The following is a 16,811-nucleotide window of genomic DNA, read 5'->3' on the forward strand; positions in this document are numbered from 1 at the left end:
CCCTGACGTCACGCGCCAGCGGGCACGCCGAGACGTGACGTCACCCCTCCCGCTCCCTGACGTCACGCGCCAGCGGGCACGTCGAGACGTGACGTCACGCCTCCCGGCCCCGCCGCCGCACGCGCCTTCCGCCCGCGCGAGGAAGTGACGTCGTGCCGGGCACGCGCGGCGGGGCCGGCGGCCAATGGGGCGCGGGCTCCGCGGTGACGCGCGCCCGGCTCGGCCAATCAGCGCGGGGCGCGCGGCGGGGGGCGGGGCCCGCGAACATGGCGAAGACCTACGATTACCTGTTCAAGCTGCTGCTGATCGGCGACTCGGGCGTGGGGAAGACGTGCGCGCTCTTCCGCTTCTCCGAGGACGCCTTCAACGCCACCTTCATCTCCACCATCGGTGCGGCCCGCGGGGGCGGCCCCGGCGCCCGGGTCTGGGCTGCGGGGGGCGGGCGGGGAAGGGTTAACGTTAACGGGGGCTGCGGCGGGAGCTCCGCGTGACGGAGCCGCTTCTCTTTTCAGGGATTGACTTTAAAATCCGAACCATCGAGCTGGACGGGAAGAGGATCAAGCTGCAGATCTGGTGAGGCTGCGGCCCGGGGCGGGGCTGCGGGAAGGGGGTTTTACCGGGAGGTTTTACCGGGCCGTGCTCTTCAGCAGCTGCCGGTGCCGCGGCAGCCAAGGACAGTTTGAGCGCATCTGAAGACGAGTTCAAATCAGATCGTTCCGAGCTTCGGGCGGGTCTCCCTTGGCGCGGGCGGTGCGTGAGCCCCGTGCTCTGTCTGTTGCAGGGACACGGCGGGGCAGGAGCGGTTCCGGACCATCACAACCGCCTATTACCGGGGAGCCATGGTAGGAGCGGGCGGGGCGGGTCGCGCCCCCCGGGCGGTTCAGCCTCCGGGGTCACGTCGCGGGGTCTGACCTGGAGCTGCGCGGCTCCCAGTCCGGGGCTCCCAGCCCGGCGCTCCCAGCCCGGGGCTCCCAGCCCGGCTCTCCCGGCCCGGCTCCCAGCCCGGCGCTCCCAGCCCGGCTCTCCCAGCCCGGCGCTCCCAGCCCGGCTCTCCCAGCCCGGCTCCCAGCCCGGCGCTCCCGGCCCGGCGCTCCCAGCCCGGGGCTCCCAGCCCGGGGCTCCCAGCCCGGCTCCCGGCCCGGCGCTCCCCGCCGTGCTCCGCTTTCCCGCGGCGCGGGGAGCTCCCGCAGCAGCTTTCTGCTCTGCACGCGCGTCTGATCTTGCAGTTAAATGTTGCGTGGAACCGGGAACCGGCTGCTTTAACCCCAGCTTTTGTTAAGTTGTCTCTAATTCGGGCTTGAAGTGACGCTCCTTGAAACGATCTGTCTCCTTAACCCTCAGGGCATCATGTTAGTCTATGACATCACCAATGAAAAGTCTTTTGAAAACATCCGGAACTGGGTCAGGAATATTGAAGAGGTAATGTCTGTACTTACTGGAGAGTAGAGATGATGTTTCTTCCTCTAAAAGTAGTTGAAGCCTTAAAAGTTTCAGAATTGTTTCTCTTGAATGGGTGTGCTGAGGGGCACTTGGAAAATAAACGGGCTGAGGGTCGGTGGGAGCTCCTGGCAGGTCCTGCTGCTCAGAATCTCCTTGTGCTGGCTCAGGAGCTCCAGCCGTGGGGGCTGCAGCCCCTGAGTGATGAGGGGACCTAAAAGCTGGTGTTTTCCTGTCACAAGAGACCCTGTCACTGTGCAGGACACGCTGGGGGGAGGGGCTGGGGGAGCGTGTGAAGCTGCAGCCAGTGCTGGCAGCAGCCCCTGTGATGAGCATCATCTTCTGGGGGTGTCTGTCTGGAGAGACCCAGGCCAAAGCCCTTCCTCTGCTCTGTCCCAGCACGCCTCTCCTGATGTGGAGAAGATGATCCTTGGGAACAAATGTGATGCAAATGACAAAAGACAAGTTTCCAGAGAGCAAGGGGAGAAGGTGAGTGCTGCAGCTTTAGTATTTTTCAACTTGGACTTTTCAGAGTATCTAGCTTGTCTTGATGGTTTATTGCTGCTCTGGTACCTTGGTGACATTCCTGAGGGAAGCTGAGGGACACTCCCAGGCTGTCACTGCAGCCCATTTCCCCACTGCTGAAAAGATGAGTCTGTGTTAAGAAGTATTGTTGATTATTGTTGGGTGCAAAGCAAGGAGCTGAGGATTTCCTAGAACAAGGAAGAAAAAGCATGTTGGAGCTGGACAGGGAGGAATGTCTCTTTTTGGCTGAGAGCCAGGGAGACAAGGTTGTCTTTTCTGGCAGATGTTACTTGGTCAAGGTAGAGAAGGTGCTTCTCACTGCAGATGTTACAAGACAGACAAGGTGTCTGTGAAAAAAAGTGTTAAAAGAGCAGAATAAAACGTGTGCAGGGTGTGAGAGAAGAACAAAGCCCTGTCAGAAGAGCTGCCAATGGGAATGAGATTTAGTGCCTGATTTCTGCAAGTTGTTCTGAGTAAGATCCCAGTCCCTGTGGGTGGCACCAGGAGGGGCAGAGCCTGCATGGTTGGTTGGATGGATGGGTCTTGTTCCTGCAATTATCCAACTAACATGAAACCTGCTTTTGTTCAGCTTGCTGCAAGTTTTGGGATTAAATTTATGGAGACCAGTGCAAAAGCAAATATAAACATAGAGAATGTAAGTACTGCAGCCTTTCCATTCTATTGATTGTCTTGTTATTTGTGCACACAAGCCATGAGGAGTCTGGCCCATCCTGCTTGGATACAAAACAGTTGATACTGCAGAGGGTTTTTAGATGCTTCACTGGTAAAAGAAGCTGTTTTCCCACTCTGGAAAGCCTTGGATGTGCCCTGCAGTGAGCAGTGTGTGCCAGGGTGGGTTTCAGGCTCAGAAAGGAGGTGGTGGAGTTGGAAAAGAAGCATTAAAACCTGGGGGGGGAAAACCTGCAGTTCTTCAGGAGTTCAGGAGCAAATGTAGAAACTGGGGAAGGCAGCTTATTGCTAAATAAAAACATTGGAATATATTCTATTTAGCAGGTAACACTGCACTGTTTTACTTCTCATAGGCATTTTTCACCCTTGCAAGAGATATCAAAGCAAAAATGGACAAGAAGTTGGTGAGTAACCTTTACTTTTTCCCATAGCTAAAGAGGAAAAAAAACCACCAGCCAAAAGCCAAACAGCAAATGCTGTTTCATGTTGTATAAAAACTGTTTTGTGGTCTCTTTTATGGCGGATGCACTGAAGGTTATAGAAATTTATTTTTAGTTTTGTCAAGCTATGCTCTGACCTTGGCTTATAAACAATTGTCTCAGCATTTCAGGAATTAGCTGCAAGGGTTGAGACTTTCTAAATCTAACGATCCCTTCATTGCCTCACGGGATGTCGAGTGGGTCTAGAGTAGTTTAATGACAGTTCTTGCTTTTGCAATCTTAAAAAAAATAATCATATAAATTAGACCTACAGGAGGCCCACTTCATACTTCAGGGTAGTCTTCAAACTAGTATGTTTAAAAATAGGTAAAGGATTAGTTAGTTTTTTGATAACTTTTGCAAAAGTGGCCTGAAAAATGATTGGGTTGCTCTTTGTACAAGAAATAAACATCCAGTGATGTAATTTTGTTCCTTGGGAAATGAAGGCAGCAAAGTTTCCTTCTACTTTTCCTGAGCACCCCAGGTGTGCTGACAGAGCCCTGGTGTTTTGAGTCTTGCTGGCAATTCCAAAGTGTCCTGTAATTATTTTTTTTTAATCTCAGCTGTCTTGGAGTTTATAGAAGGAAGAAGAATAGTGTCTGTTAGTGGAAGCCAGAAGGAGCAGATGTTCTCTGACTTCTCTTCATAGCTGACATAAGGCTCAAATAAAAGAGTGCAGACTCCTCTTGGGTTCACTGATGGTGTGTGTGTGGCTTGGTGCAAGGAACTGGATGGATGACGTGTAGATGTTGGATTTTACAGAGATGCTGGAAGCTGTGAAAGAGAAGTAACTTGAATGTTCTTTGTGTCTTCAGGAAGGCAATAGCCCCCAGGGCAGCAACCAGGGAGTCAAAATCACCCCAGACCAGCAAAAGAAAAGCAGCTTTTTCCGTTGTGTTCTCCTGTGAGGGACTTGGCCTTAACCTGAGCATCTGCTCAACCCAGCTGGACTGTGCCTGTTCTGAGTGAGATTTCCTCTGTCTGTGGACTTCATGTTTTCAGCAAACTTTTGTCACTTTGTGACCATCTGGATAAGAAATTGTTTATTTTAGTAACTGTCTGACTCTTCAGTTTTGGAGACGAAACCAGTTTATTTTTGTCAGATTGCCACTGGGCACGTGTGTTGTCTAGCAGAGGAGGACAGGCCCAGGTGACCTGTGGTACAGCACCTTTGCTGACAGGCTTCAACCTCCCTGCTCCTGCCTGTGATGTGTCCCAGTTAGTGAGTTAGGATCAAAAGAAGAAACTTGACTGCCAATATTCATAAAGTACAGGTAGATGTGCATAGCCGGGTCTGTAGATGCAGGTAGAACATCTGGCATCAGAACATCTAATACATGCACTTCCATCAGCAGTACAGGCTTATACCTTTTCAGAAGGTAGAAAGAAGCTTTCTGCATCTCCACCTCTCTGCTACTAAGAGAAGATCCTTTACCTGCCTGTCCTGTATTCCATTGTGTTGTTCTAGACAATCCACAAGAACAATTGAAGTTTAAAAACAGAAACAAAATCCTCCTCGAAGGAATCTCTATTTTTGTAAAAAACCAAAGTGTGCTGTAAATACAATGAAACGTCAGCATCAGGAATTACTTTCTCCATGTTAGACTTGACTGTGGTTGATTAAATACACCAGAATGTAGAGGTGTTTAACAGGGGATGATGACAGCAGCGAGTCCTGGGCAAGTGTGACCTGTTCCTGGGGGAGCCCACCCTGGCTGGGCAGGGACACGGACTCAGTGTCCCAACTTCTACTTGAGAACGACTCCCGATCTGTCATGATGTAGTAGCTAGTTATAAATCGTGACAAGAAAATGTATTGCACTGCTTCCAGTTGTGTGTTCTCATGCACACTTGCTCACTTATGCAAATAAATGTTGCACAGACGAACACTTCCTGAAGACAGACTCTTCCAGGAGGAGCTTTGCCCTGCTGCTGGGCACCCGGCGCTTGGGATTTCGAGCAGCACCAAGTTGGTTGTAACCTGCACCCATGCAATGATGGTTGGGCCTCTGGAAAGAGTCCGTGTATTTATTCCTAGAAACACAGTCTAGTACATTCCGATGTATAAAATGTAAGGGCCAAGTGAAGCTCCTAGGTAGCTAATTGCCTTGAGCCTGACTTAATTAGACTGACAGAAGGAGCCAGTAAGAGCCACCTACTTCAGAGTCTGCTGTGGAGTGGTGGGAGTGAGGGTGTGTTTCCTGCAGATGAACCTATCAGCTGTGTCCTGCAACTCACTGGAATTGTTAATATGCTTTGTTTACATTGACAACTGCACTTAAGGGTAAAATTAAAGTTGATTTTAAAGTTAATGGATTTACTCACCAGTTTTGTTTTCTTCAAGTTTGTGGTACCGTGGCCTCAAAGTAGCACTCCTAAGTGTTACTGTAGTTAAGAGATCTATCAGTATACTTAAACTTTCTAAATCTGCAGCATGCAATTGGGCTCACCAGGAATACTGTCTGGTTTTCTAAAATGGAAAAAGGAAATTTTGCTGTATAAGTTACTGGGTTATAAAAATGCATTTAATATGCTAATGACCTTTTTTTTTTGTTTAATAGCCAGCAGATTATGATGAGCTCTGTACATGATTAAAGTCACATGTCAAGCTTTCCTCTAACCAGAACCTTATGATGGGGTTTTTTGTTTGTTTACTTGAGGCTTTTTAGGGTGAGGACTGGGTGAAAAGGCACCATAGGGGCTTACAAACATCTGTAAGATAAAATCATGTTGAGCTACTGAAGAGCCTTCTAGTCAGCACATGCCTCCAAGTGCAGTTACATCAAGCAGTGCCCCTGTGGTGAGAGAAAGCCTTTGTGTGCCTCAAGAAATGAGTGAGGCAGAGTTGGGGAGGTGATAGAGGCACGGGCTGAAGTTTGTTTTCCTGCACAAAACTGATCTGTTCATGGCTTGGCAGCAAATATGGCTTGTCTTGCATCCACCCTTCTCCTTTACTCTAGCCAGGTGTTACAGCCAGAGATACTTTTCAAAGTGACTGGAAAAATAAGTGGCTAGTTTAACCTGATCATGGACTGTTTGCCATGGTACTGGGTGCTGCTCATTGACACCATCTAAATTGATGATTCGAGAGATAAAACTGTATTCATTTACAAATGGATAAAACTAGAAGGATGGAATTGTGGTTTTCACTCATATTCTAAATGTGAAGTTAGTCTCTTGCATTCAGAGCTGACTGTATGTGAAGCCCTTTTGTTGAAACTTATTCTGGTTGTTGCACACATTTATGTCCCTGATTTATAGCATTATTTCCTGCTACAAAATGATTGGTTTTAGTCCATGAACAACTCCATTATAGCCCAATTTCAGGAAGTTTCATACAGTTCCTTTGACTACAGACATGACTGTACTTCTAGGCTAGACACAGGAATGAACTCAATAAGCAACATGAAACCTAAAATGAAATGTAGGACAGGAAAAGGTGGCAGACACTGCAGCTGCAGGTATGCTTGGCTCTGTGTTGCTAAATACAGACATCAGGTCTTGGGGAAGGACAATATGTAGTTGATGGTTTCCATCACATAATTAAATGACTGTGGTTTTAAAATAGGAATGTTGTGGAAAACACAATGATCAAAGAGGTACTGTGTAAATGCATAGAGGAATGTATTATAAGCTTATACCTAAGCTTTCTTTAACTAAGAAATCTGATTGGATACAAGATTTCTAAAACAGGAATTTAGGTAGATATGAAAAACTACCTGTGCTTACTGCACATTTTTGGTGTCTAAATGCCATTAAAATTCAGGTAATCCATTAACAACTTGGTTTGTAGAGAAACAAACCCATTTTTGAGCATGGTCTCAAATTCCCTTACTGTAATGAGGATTATAGAATTCTGTGGTTGGCCATATTTTTGAGGCTGGTTGCAATATTTCAGTCTTCACCCCTTCATGTGCAGACCTGCCAGTAGCTGGTCTATCCCCAAATGGTGGAGCTGCTGTTGTGACATTTGGTGTTTGAACACTGACAGGCACATGGAATGTTCCTTGACATCACAGCCTCATGCCAGCATCAGACTTTCAGCCTCAGATTTATAAATCCTATGGATTATTGTAAGTCTCTGTACTGCTGCTGAAAACTATCTGGTCTCTCCTTTGGTGTGAGATGCTGATCATCTCACTGGCAGTTGTTAAGGGTTGGACTGGGGGGGCTGGTGCCTTTGGCTGATGCTTGTGCTCCAAAGCTACCATGATTTCTTGTTCTCTTGGATTTGAAATGGCTGGGGGTTATGCTGGAGAGGACATGGACAAACAGCTGCCTGGAGAATATCTCCATTTGTACCAGAGGTTCCTAGGGGCTGGGAGGAATGACAGACCTCTGTCCTCATGGATGGATAACATAAAGGTCTGTTCACCTGAACCTTGATGGTAACGAGCAGTCTGATTATTCCAGGCTGCCTCATCACTTGACCCAGCTGCCACTGATCATGGGGGGTGACTGTTTCTGCAGGTGACTCCCACTCAGTGGGATTCCAGCCTTTCTGCAGGAATCACCTGCTCCATGGTGAGCTGGGACTTGGGACTTTGTTTTGAAGGGAACTTAATGGATCCCAGTATTTTTCAAAATCACTGTAAACTGGTTTTAGAATGACCACTTTTGGCTGCCACCCTTCCCACATTACAACTGCTTTCTTAAACACTTCTCATTGATTTTCATGTTTGTATTAAAAACAGAACTGGTGTTTCTTATACAGTATGTATGTTTTTACTCTGTTGTACAGGCCCCTGAGCACTGCATAAATAAACTTCTAATGAAAAGAGAATTTTACCAACTTAGTTTGTCAGCCCTGTTCTATTTGTGCATAGAGATTCTTGTGTGGAAAAAGAGGGTATTTCTAAAAATGGGAAAAGGGGGACAGGAAACCTGGGATAGACTCTTGAAGTATTTTGAATGTAATTAGAAATTCTAAAATGGAGAGCTTTGCATTCTTCTCAGAAGCTGTAGTGGGTTTCTGTGACACACTGGGAGAATACTTGAGCAAATTGAGTCACTGACTGTTAAGACTCTTCAAGCTGATCAGATGAGTTGGTTGCACAATTTAGTTTCAACACATTATGGTTAACCCATTTTCAAGGGTTTTTTTCTACTGGATAAGGTACTTTCTTTGGAATTGACTTCAAAGCTATAATTTGATACAAGTTTCTTGACTACCTGATGGTGTCTGAACTTTAAAAACCTATTTTCCATCTCACTGGCTAGGCCAGATTTGCTCTAGCTTGTGGGAGGGAATAGACATTTTGTTAAATTCCAGGGAAATCCTGATGAAAAGCTTAAGGAAGGGTTCCTTTTAAAGAGGTAAACAAGAGACAAGAGTTCTCTGAGGCAGTTACCAGAAATTGTCCTCTTTGCTCCTCTCATTTTGCTCTCGTGGATGGTAACCTCAGATGAAGCAGTAGGTCTTGAAGGTTCAAGAAGCATCTTTTGTCTGCATCTCTCACTGGGCTTAGATTCGAATGTGAAATGTGCTATTAAAAGAGGAAGGAATGGTCACTAGTGTGTCCCTCTGCTCAAAAGATTCACTACAATTAATCCTAGGACTCTACAGTAAATTGGAAATGTTATTTTGCAAGGAATAGATACATGAAATAAATGCAAAATTTGGAGTGCTGCTTTGTGCAAGGTGAGTCAGAAAGCACATTCAGACTGTTACACATTGAGGGAGCTAATGGACCCTTCAGGGCTAACATTCACTTTTCAATTTGCTAGGACTTTTGACTTGCTTTTTGTACTTTTTACATGACAAAGAAGCTTCCACACTTTGTCAAGCCTCTGTTTTCTGAGTCTCTGCAGTGGGCAGCTCTACTAGAAACTGTGAAGGAAGAACAGTGAGCTGGAATGACTGAGGAAAAAAGGAAAACAGTCCATAGACTTCTGACCACAAAAACTAAGAGCAATTTTGAGTTACAAATTAAAAGCAAATGTTACCTGAGGAAATCTGGAGCCCGTGTTATCATGTGCTGGAAGTCTTCCAAAGACAGCTTGCCATCATTGTCTGCATCAGCTTCATAGATCACCTTCTCACAGACCAGGCTAACTTCTTCTGGGGTAAGTTCATTCCGGGTTAATTTATTAACAGTTTTCTTTAGGTCTGATTTGCATATGTAATCATCGTTGTTAAAATCTGTCAAAGGAAGCACAATTCAAAGTGACAAAAGTCAGCATTTTATATGGTTGACTGCCAAGTCCTAATAGGAAGGGTTTGGTTCCCAGGCCATAATTCTTTTGTATAAATAGAACTTTCAAATCAGAAGTGAAGTCTTGCAGTTATGCTTGTATAAAAATCCAGTAACAACAAAAAAATCCTGAACTAATTCCTCAGTATCTTACATAAGGGTAACAATGTGTTATCATTTAAAATTATTTAAGATGTTAAATTGTAATAAAATCATTCTGGCAAATGCAAGAAGTAGTGTGAAAGGAAAAGAATGGGCTGTTCAGTTCTGGTGGGGATTCACATTACTAATGTCTTTGCTGAATCATGTAGTTTTAATCACAAAAAAATATTGGTTTGCTCGTTTGATATATTGTTTGGCTTTAGCTGATCATGAAGAAAGTAACTGGAAAAGGTACTGTAAAAATAAATCTTCAAATTTGGCCTTGGAGAAAAATGCTAAAGTGTGTTTCCCTGCTCCCCCCCCCCCAACCACCCTACAGATTTATGAGCAGCCAAATCCCTTGTGCTGCATTTTTCCAAGCAGACAGAATTATTTCTTAAAGGTTTATCAGCTCTAGAAAGCTGCAGATAACTTCAGGTTGTAAATTTTGTAGTAAATCCAAATCCTAAATAAGGAAGAGACAAAAGGATAAAGAAGACCCAGAAATTTCTAGGAGAGAGAAGCAGCACTGAAATGCAATGAAAAGAAAGGCTGTGTTATAAATGTACCCAACTAGATAACTGACTACATGGATTTTGGTGCTAAAATTAGTATTTTCTATCCCTACACGAAGCTGCAGGATCTCCCCAAACTTTACTTTTTTACCCATGTCTCACTCACCGTAAATTTTAAAAGCATAATAAGCTTTCAAGTCTCTGGGAGCCATTTCACTCAGCACTGAAAACATGTCCAAAAAATCATCTAAAGTCATGTTGCCATCTCCATCCTCTGAGAAAACCTCGGCTATCCGCTGGCGGAAGGGATTGTCCTGGGAAACAGGGAGCAGGGGAAGCTCAGTCTCCATGGCATTTATTTCAGTGCAGATAAGACACAATTGGAGCAAGATTATTTCTGTTCTAACCCCCTTTTTTTCTTTTTTTCTTTTTTTTTTTTTTGGCAAATACTCCCCTTTCTGCTATTATGTCCCCATCTAGTGTTGTACAAAAGTAGCCACCTTTAACCTTAGTGGAATTTCAGGGAATCACCCACTAGAAGCTTCCAGAAAGACCTTCGACTTCAATAGCCAAAGATCTATTTGTATTTCAGCCTCCCAGCAATTAGTACAGGATGAATTATTAAAGAAAAAAAAATGAAAAGGGTAGATCAGGCTGAAATGTGTCCCTGGGTTCTGTGTTCTCTGCTGCGTACCTTCAGCTCTGGCATGCTGCCAATGAGCTCGTAGGGAAGTGTCACCTCTGGTTTATGTGTGTAGTCGAGTGGAACCAGCTGTGGGGCCAGATCCCGGTATCTGTAGAACAGCCTGAAACAGAAAGAAAGACTCTTTTAGGGAACAAGTTACTTAGAGCACTGAGAACAAGGTGTTGGCCTTTTCCGTGTCCTTCTCACTTTGCACCCCTTACCAGCTGGATGAGAACAGTCACTGTGTCACCTCTAGTGCAGCCTGTGGTTGCTGGGGGAAGGGATGGTGTTGGAAAAGGGAACCCAACAGAATGTGTCTGCTGAAAAATCCAAAGCCTTCATGAGGCCGGAACAATTGGGTGAAAATGCTTGTAGTGGTCAGGCAGCCAAACCACCAGATGCTGTGTGTCTGAAAACAGATTTTGCACAGAATCTGATTGATTTCTGCATTGGGAGTGATGGCATTTCAGGCCCAGAGTGTCGTTATGAGTTCTGTGTTCACCAGAACAAGGAACAAGCCCTTCACCCTGAAGGTCCACTAACAGTTTCCAAACACACACACACTTGTTGCAAGCTGAAAGGGATCTGTTTTCCACATCCACAATGACTGTGACCAAAAATAATGGGCTTCAACTGGAGCATGAAAGAGTCAGTCTAAATGTCAGAACAAAACCCTGAATGCCTGGAGCCATGGGCTAGAAGAGGGAGATCTGAGACCAACTCTGCCAGGTTTTTATCCACCCTGAGTATCTTCCTGTTTTTCCACAGGTTCAGGAGACATGTGGATAATTACTGGAAGGTATTCACCACTTTTTCAGCACATTATTTGCTTCAGTTCTTGTGATAGAGAAAGGATCCCATTCGCAACTCTTACCAACAAAACAAGAGGATAGAATTTTAAAAAGGATCCTTATCAATAATAAATGTCTCCTTCATGACACAGTTATGGTTCTGACCTCTGCTGACTATGTGGAAAGGCAGGCAGATTCAGATTTCAATTACTGCAGACCTGTTCATGTTTGATTCTGTATGGAATTCACACATGGATATGAAGGTTCAAAAGAGGGTCATGCCCTGTACAAACCTGTCATTTGTGCTCTGCCCTTCACAGAAAGGAGCAAAAAATGTGTGATGACACCTTGAGAGCTGCAGAAACTAACACTTCCCTTTCTGTCAGTGCACCCAAAGACAAATGAAACTTCAATATTATGCAAATTACTACCTGGGTAAGAATTTTTTACAGGAGGAGAACAAATTGAGCTTTTCAATAAGGCTCTCAGCCCCTCACCAACAGAACACTGAAATTGTATTTATCAGGTTAAAATGAGTCATCAATGAGGCACTTAAAGGCTTTGGGGAAAATGCATTTTAGAGTATTGAGATAATTATTTACATGAAGACATTAAAAAAGTGAATAAAATTTGACACAATCATCAAGGTTTTCATAAACCAGGCAAAGTATCCCAAATAATAACTGTATTTTGAAGCATTTGTTATAAAAGAAGGTGGGGGGACCATGGATGTGACTGGCAAAATATGTATTAAAATATAAATTTTACATTTATTTCTGATAGAGAGCCTGGAACCTTAAAACAAAAGTCAGAATTCTGGCTCAGTTTAGAGCAGATAACATAGGTTTTGTACATACAAAAGCCAACAAAAATGCTCAGGTTATCCAAAAGTATCCCTTTAAGTTTGTGCGTAAATGTGTAAACACATTTAAAAAGTATTTTTAAAACACCTCACTCTCTGTGTGACCCATCTTTATAGCAATCTCAGTCCTTCACCCACAAAATACACATACAAGACTCACCTCAGAATTTCTTTCCTTGTAAAGAATGTGCAGTCCTATGAAATAAGAAAAGATACAACATGTAACAACAGTTTTTAGCATGCATTTACCCAAACTTTTCTATACAGAGACATAAATTAAGTTTTATTGTAAAATATGTTCTGTCCAGCCAGCCATTTGCTTTGTTTTCTACCTGATATGCATCCAGTTGCTCTGGAGTGAAAATGGTTTGCTTGTTGCCCATTTCTAGCTCTGAATGCTGATTCTTGTCCCATGATCCTTTCCTCAAAGGCAGCTTTATAGGAGGTCTGGGCATTCAGTTATTAAAAGCTGCAACAATGAGGTTCAGGTAAAGCAGAGGATCAAGTAACCAGCTTCCCTGTTCCACAGGCTGCAAAGTATCATAATAGGAGCATTTCATCAAATCACCAGCCTGTTTAAGGCCCTTATCCAGCATCACTCACCTCCCTCCTGGGTGCACAACAAAGACTCACGTTACAGTATTTAGCCCAACAACTAAGAGCTGCTTGTTTATATATTTGAGGGAGCAGGTAAACTTCTTGGATTGTGCTTTTTCGTGCCTTCAGATATGGTAAATTCACTGAAAAGTGTTAGCAGTGTCTTTAAGAATTAACACCAAATACTAGAAATTAGTAACTCCTTATCCTTTCCCTCTCACTTTTCCCTGTTATACACATTGTATGCTAATGGTAGTACTGGATGTAATATCTATAAAATCTGCTTATTCCCTTTATTCTGTATTATCTGCTAATACACGTTACTACTAGTAGTTAACAGTTACTATTACCATGACATGATACGTAAGTACTGCTACATATATGGCCTTTACACTGAAAATATGTGTGAATATATGGTGCATACATGTGAAGAGAAACGTGATATTACAGGCTGTATGAAAATTAAAACAAAAGAGAGAAGGAACTGGGCAACCTGGTCTAGTGGGAGGTGTCCCTGCCCGTGCAGGGGGGTTGAATCTACATAGAATGATATAATTATCCTGGCTGGAAGGGATCTTGAAGATCCAAGTCCAACCATAACCTAAATCCCCCTACCATAACCTAATTTACCTATAATACTAATTACCATAACCTGATTTATGATATTTAAGGTCCCTTCCAACCCAAAACATTCTCTGATCCTATGACTGCACAACCGCAGCCTTAATTTACTGATCACAAGCCGTACAACCTGCATTTCTCGGTCATTCCAACCGCCGGCCTGGGCGGGCCCTGCGAGAAATCTCACCTCAGGGAAGAAACGCCGGCCTCGCTCACCGGCGCCCCTTCAACTCCACCAAAAAAATGGTTCAGGATTGTTCTGTCCGAGGTGAAACGAAATCTGCGGGGAGCTCCGGGGGCCGTTTTTTTTTTTTTAACCCCGGACGCTCCGACTTTCCTCTCAGGGCAGCCCCGGCTCCTCGCGCGTCGCCCTGAGGGAGCGAGGGAAGCGGGAGCGCGTGATCAGCTCTGACTCATTTTGTTATTATTTTGTAGTGCTTAAAGCGAGCTTGAAGGCCAGAAGCAATGGCCGGAAAGCGTCCCTTTTGTTTGATACCAGCCGTTCTTTTTGGAAGCGGAGGGTCTCGGCGTCCCGCCCCGCTCCCCTCCGGGCGGCCCCGGCTCCTCACGGAGCGCGGGAAGCGGCGGCGCGCGAGGGCTGCGCAGCCCTGAGGTGTGGAAGCGCAGGGGGTTTTAGTGGGTTTTGTTTGTTTGTTCTTTTAGTGCTTAAAGCGAGATTTAAGGCCAGAATCAATGGCTGGAAAATGAAATGTCCCTTTTGTTTGGTACTAGCCGCTCTTTTCGGAAGCGGAGGGTCCCGGCGGGTCTGTCTCAGCCCGTCCCTTTCAGGCAGCCCCGGCTCCCTCAGGGAGCGAGGGAAGCGGGAGCGGGTGATCAGCTCTGACTTATTTCGTTATTATTTTTTAGTGCTTAAAGCGAGCTTGAAGGCCAGAATCAATGGCTGGAAAATGTCCCTTTGCTCACAGCTCTTTTGGAAGCCGAGGGTCTTGGCGTCTCACCCCGCTCCTCACGGAGCGCGGGAACAGGCTCACAGCTCTGAGGTGCAGAGGGTTATTGTTTTATTTTATTTTTAGGGCTTAAAGAGAGATTTAAGGCCAGAATAAACTGCTGGGAAGTGTCCCTTTGGTTTTGGTATTAGCCGTTCCTTTTGGAAGCGGAGGGTCCTGACGGGTCTCACTATTTTTAGTGCTTAAAGCGAGATTTAAGGCCAGAATCAATGGCTGGGAAATGAAATAATCCCTTTTTGTTTGGTATTAGCCGCTCTTTTTGGAAGCGGAGGGTCCTGACGGTCTCATTGTGACATTCATCCCTTTCCAGGTGGGGCGGCCCCGGTTCCTCGCGCTCTCCCCTCCCGGAAGGCTGATCAGCTCTGACTTTTAGAAGCGCAGGGGGTTCATTTTATTTTTATTTTTTGTCCCCTTTTAGTGCTTAAAGCGAGATTTAAGGCCAGAATCAATGGCTGGGAAAATGTCCCTTTTGTTTGATCTTAGCCGTTCTTTTTGGAAGCGCAGTCCTGACGTGTCTCTGTTAGAAATGAAATGTAGTGTTGTTTTTGCATTCTAGTGTTAGAAACATAGTGTCGGGTTTGTTTATATATATATATATATACCCTCGTGTCAGGGATATATAGTTTGTTGGAGAGAAGGGAGATCTCTGCAGGTCCCAGTGACCCCCGGGGGGGTTTTACGGTCCCAGCAACCGAGGGACTGAACTGGGCTCCACCCGGGGGGTCCCCAGACGGAGCAGGGTTGATGCCAAGACCAGACCCAACACAGCCCCTTGTGCCCTGCTCCCCGGGGCAGGAGGACACCAGCGGGTGCGGGTCATGGTGGGGACTGGGAAGGCAGCCACGGGGCCAGGAAAGGGCAGAATGAGACCTTGAAAGGGACAAAGTGACCTGCTAGAATGGAACGTGTGAACAGGAGGGGGGAATTGACAGGATGACCAGAAGCGTGGGCTGGGCTGTAAACCCTGGAGTGACCGGGCAGGGGGGAAAGAGGGGAGGGAGCTTTGGGAGCAGGGAATACAAACCCTTCTTCACCTGGCTCTGGGTGCCTGCTTGTTGAGTCACCCAGTCTTGCCAGGGTGTCACTAACCTGTGCTTGGCTGAAGGATCCGTGTGAGCCTGTTCACTGGCAGGACGGACGCTCCTCACATCCCCGCGCCCTCCCGGGGCGGCCGCGGCTCGTCGGGGCCGGCGGGACCAGCCCGGCCCGGCAGGGGGCGCGGCGGGGCCGGCCCGGCAGCCATGGCGGACTATGAGGCGGTGCAGCGCGGGCCGCTGCGGCTGAAGGGCGGCGGGGCCGCGGGGGCCGGCAAGCGGTGCGGGGAGCGGGGCGGTGCGGGGAGCGGGGCGGTGCGGGGAGCGGGGCGGTGAGGGGAGCGGGGCGGTGCGGGGCTGGGAAGCGGTGCGGGGAGCGGGGCCGGGCGGTGAGAGGAGGGTGAGGGGAGACCGGAGGGGAGCCGGGGAGCTCAGCCCGGGCCGGGCTCTGAGCGGCCTCTGTCCGCCCGTAGGAAGAAGAAGAAGAAGAAGGAGAAGGCGCAGATCGTGGAGCAGATCGTCAGCAGCAAGAAGCAGGAGGAGGAGAAGAAGCGCGGGCTGGACAAGCAGACCCCGGCGCAGGTGGCCTACGAGAAGATGCAGGAGAAGCGGGTGAGGCCGGGCTGGTTGGGACGGACCCTGTTTGGGGATCATGGGGGGGATTGAAAACCCCAACCGACCCCTCGGACACGCTCTGAGGGGCTGGAGGTAACCGGCCTGTCTTGTGCCTTCCGCAGCAAATGGAGAGGATCCTGAAGAAAGCATCCAAGACCCATAAGCAGCGGGTGGAGGTAAAGAGAAATCATCCCCCTTGGCTCCTCCCAGGGTGTATTTATCAGCACTCGGGCTGGAGGAACCTGGGTGAACACAGAGCAGGGAGGCAGAGGGTCTGGTGGTTCAACAGGGATGTCAGTAACGAATCTTAAACGTTCTCTTTCTCTTCCTGTCCCCTAGGACTTCAACAGGCACTTGGATACTCTGACTGAGCATTACGACATTCCTAAAGTCAGCTGGACAAAGTGAAGGGACTGCCTTGCAAGGCTTGGGATCTGGAGTTGTCTTTTGTTTTACTGAACAGGATTGCCATGTGAATCCGTGTGCTCTCCATACAGATTGTTTAATATATCTCCTGAACCTTTATGGCTTTCTACTGTCTTACTTTATTGTTTTTTAAACCCAAATATGCAGCAAAGTCTCTTCTTGGCTGATGAGCTCTGAGTTACAAAAGTGCAGAGGGTTGGTTTTTTTATTACTTATAGTGAGATTAAGGCC

General features: G+C 46.6%; 3 protein-coding genes across 4 annotated transcripts; 2 read left to right on the top strand and 1 right to left on the bottom strand.

The window, feature by feature from the left end:
* The first annotated feature begins 259 nt into the window (after positions 1–259).
* Positions 260–7,944, top strand: RAB8A (RAB8A, member RAS oncogene family). 2 transcript variants are annotated; one of them, XM_051639349.1, is made up of 8 exons: positions 260–390; positions 513–573; positions 782–842; positions 1,342–1,419; positions 1,837–1,926; positions 2,552–2,617; positions 3,006–3,056; positions 7,123–7,944. In XM_051639349.1, exons 1-8 carry the CDS (start codon positions 267–269, stop codon positions 7,225–7,227), a joined length of 636 nt encoding a protein of 211 aa, XP_051495309.1. In that variant the 5' UTR covers positions 260–266; the 3' UTR covers positions 7,228–7,944. The 2 variants fall into 2 exon arrangements, with proteins under 2 accessions (XP_051495309.1, XP_051495308.1); XM_051639348.1 differs by lacking the exon at positions 7,123–7,944 and adding an exon at positions 3,947–5,443.
* A 502-nt stretch (positions 7,945–8,446) lies between these two features.
* Positions 8,447–15,748, bottom strand: CIB3 (calcium and integrin binding family member 3). The gene is made up of 7 exons (XM_051639975.1): positions 15,654–15,748; positions 12,923–12,929; positions 12,480–12,514; positions 10,676–10,787; positions 10,148–10,295; positions 9,078–9,273; positions 8,447–8,617 (listed from the first exon to the last, which is right to left on the bottom strand). The coding sequence occupies exons 1-7, from the start codon at positions 15,746–15,748 to the stop codon at positions 8,596–8,598; spliced, it is 615 nt and encodes a 204-aa protein (XP_051495935.1). The 3' UTR covers positions 8,447–8,595.
* Positions 15,729–16,679, top strand: FAM32A (family with sequence similarity 32 member A). The gene is made up of 4 exons (XM_051639678.1): positions 15,729–15,820; positions 16,013–16,151; positions 16,277–16,330; positions 16,494–16,679. The coding sequence occupies exons 1-4, from the start codon at positions 15,747–15,749 to the stop codon at positions 16,560–16,562; spliced, it is 336 nt and encodes a 111-aa protein (XP_051495638.1). The 5' UTR covers positions 15,729–15,746; the 3' UTR covers positions 16,563–16,679.
* Positions 16,680–16,811: the final 132 nt, after the last annotated feature.

The sequence above is a fragment of the Apus apus genome, chromosome 24 (assembly GCF_020740795.1).
Source record: "Apus apus isolate bApuApu2 chromosome 24, bApuApu2.pri.cur, whole genome shotgun sequence".
NCBI lineage: Eukaryota > Metazoa > Chordata > Aves > Apodiformes > Apodidae > Apus > Apus apus.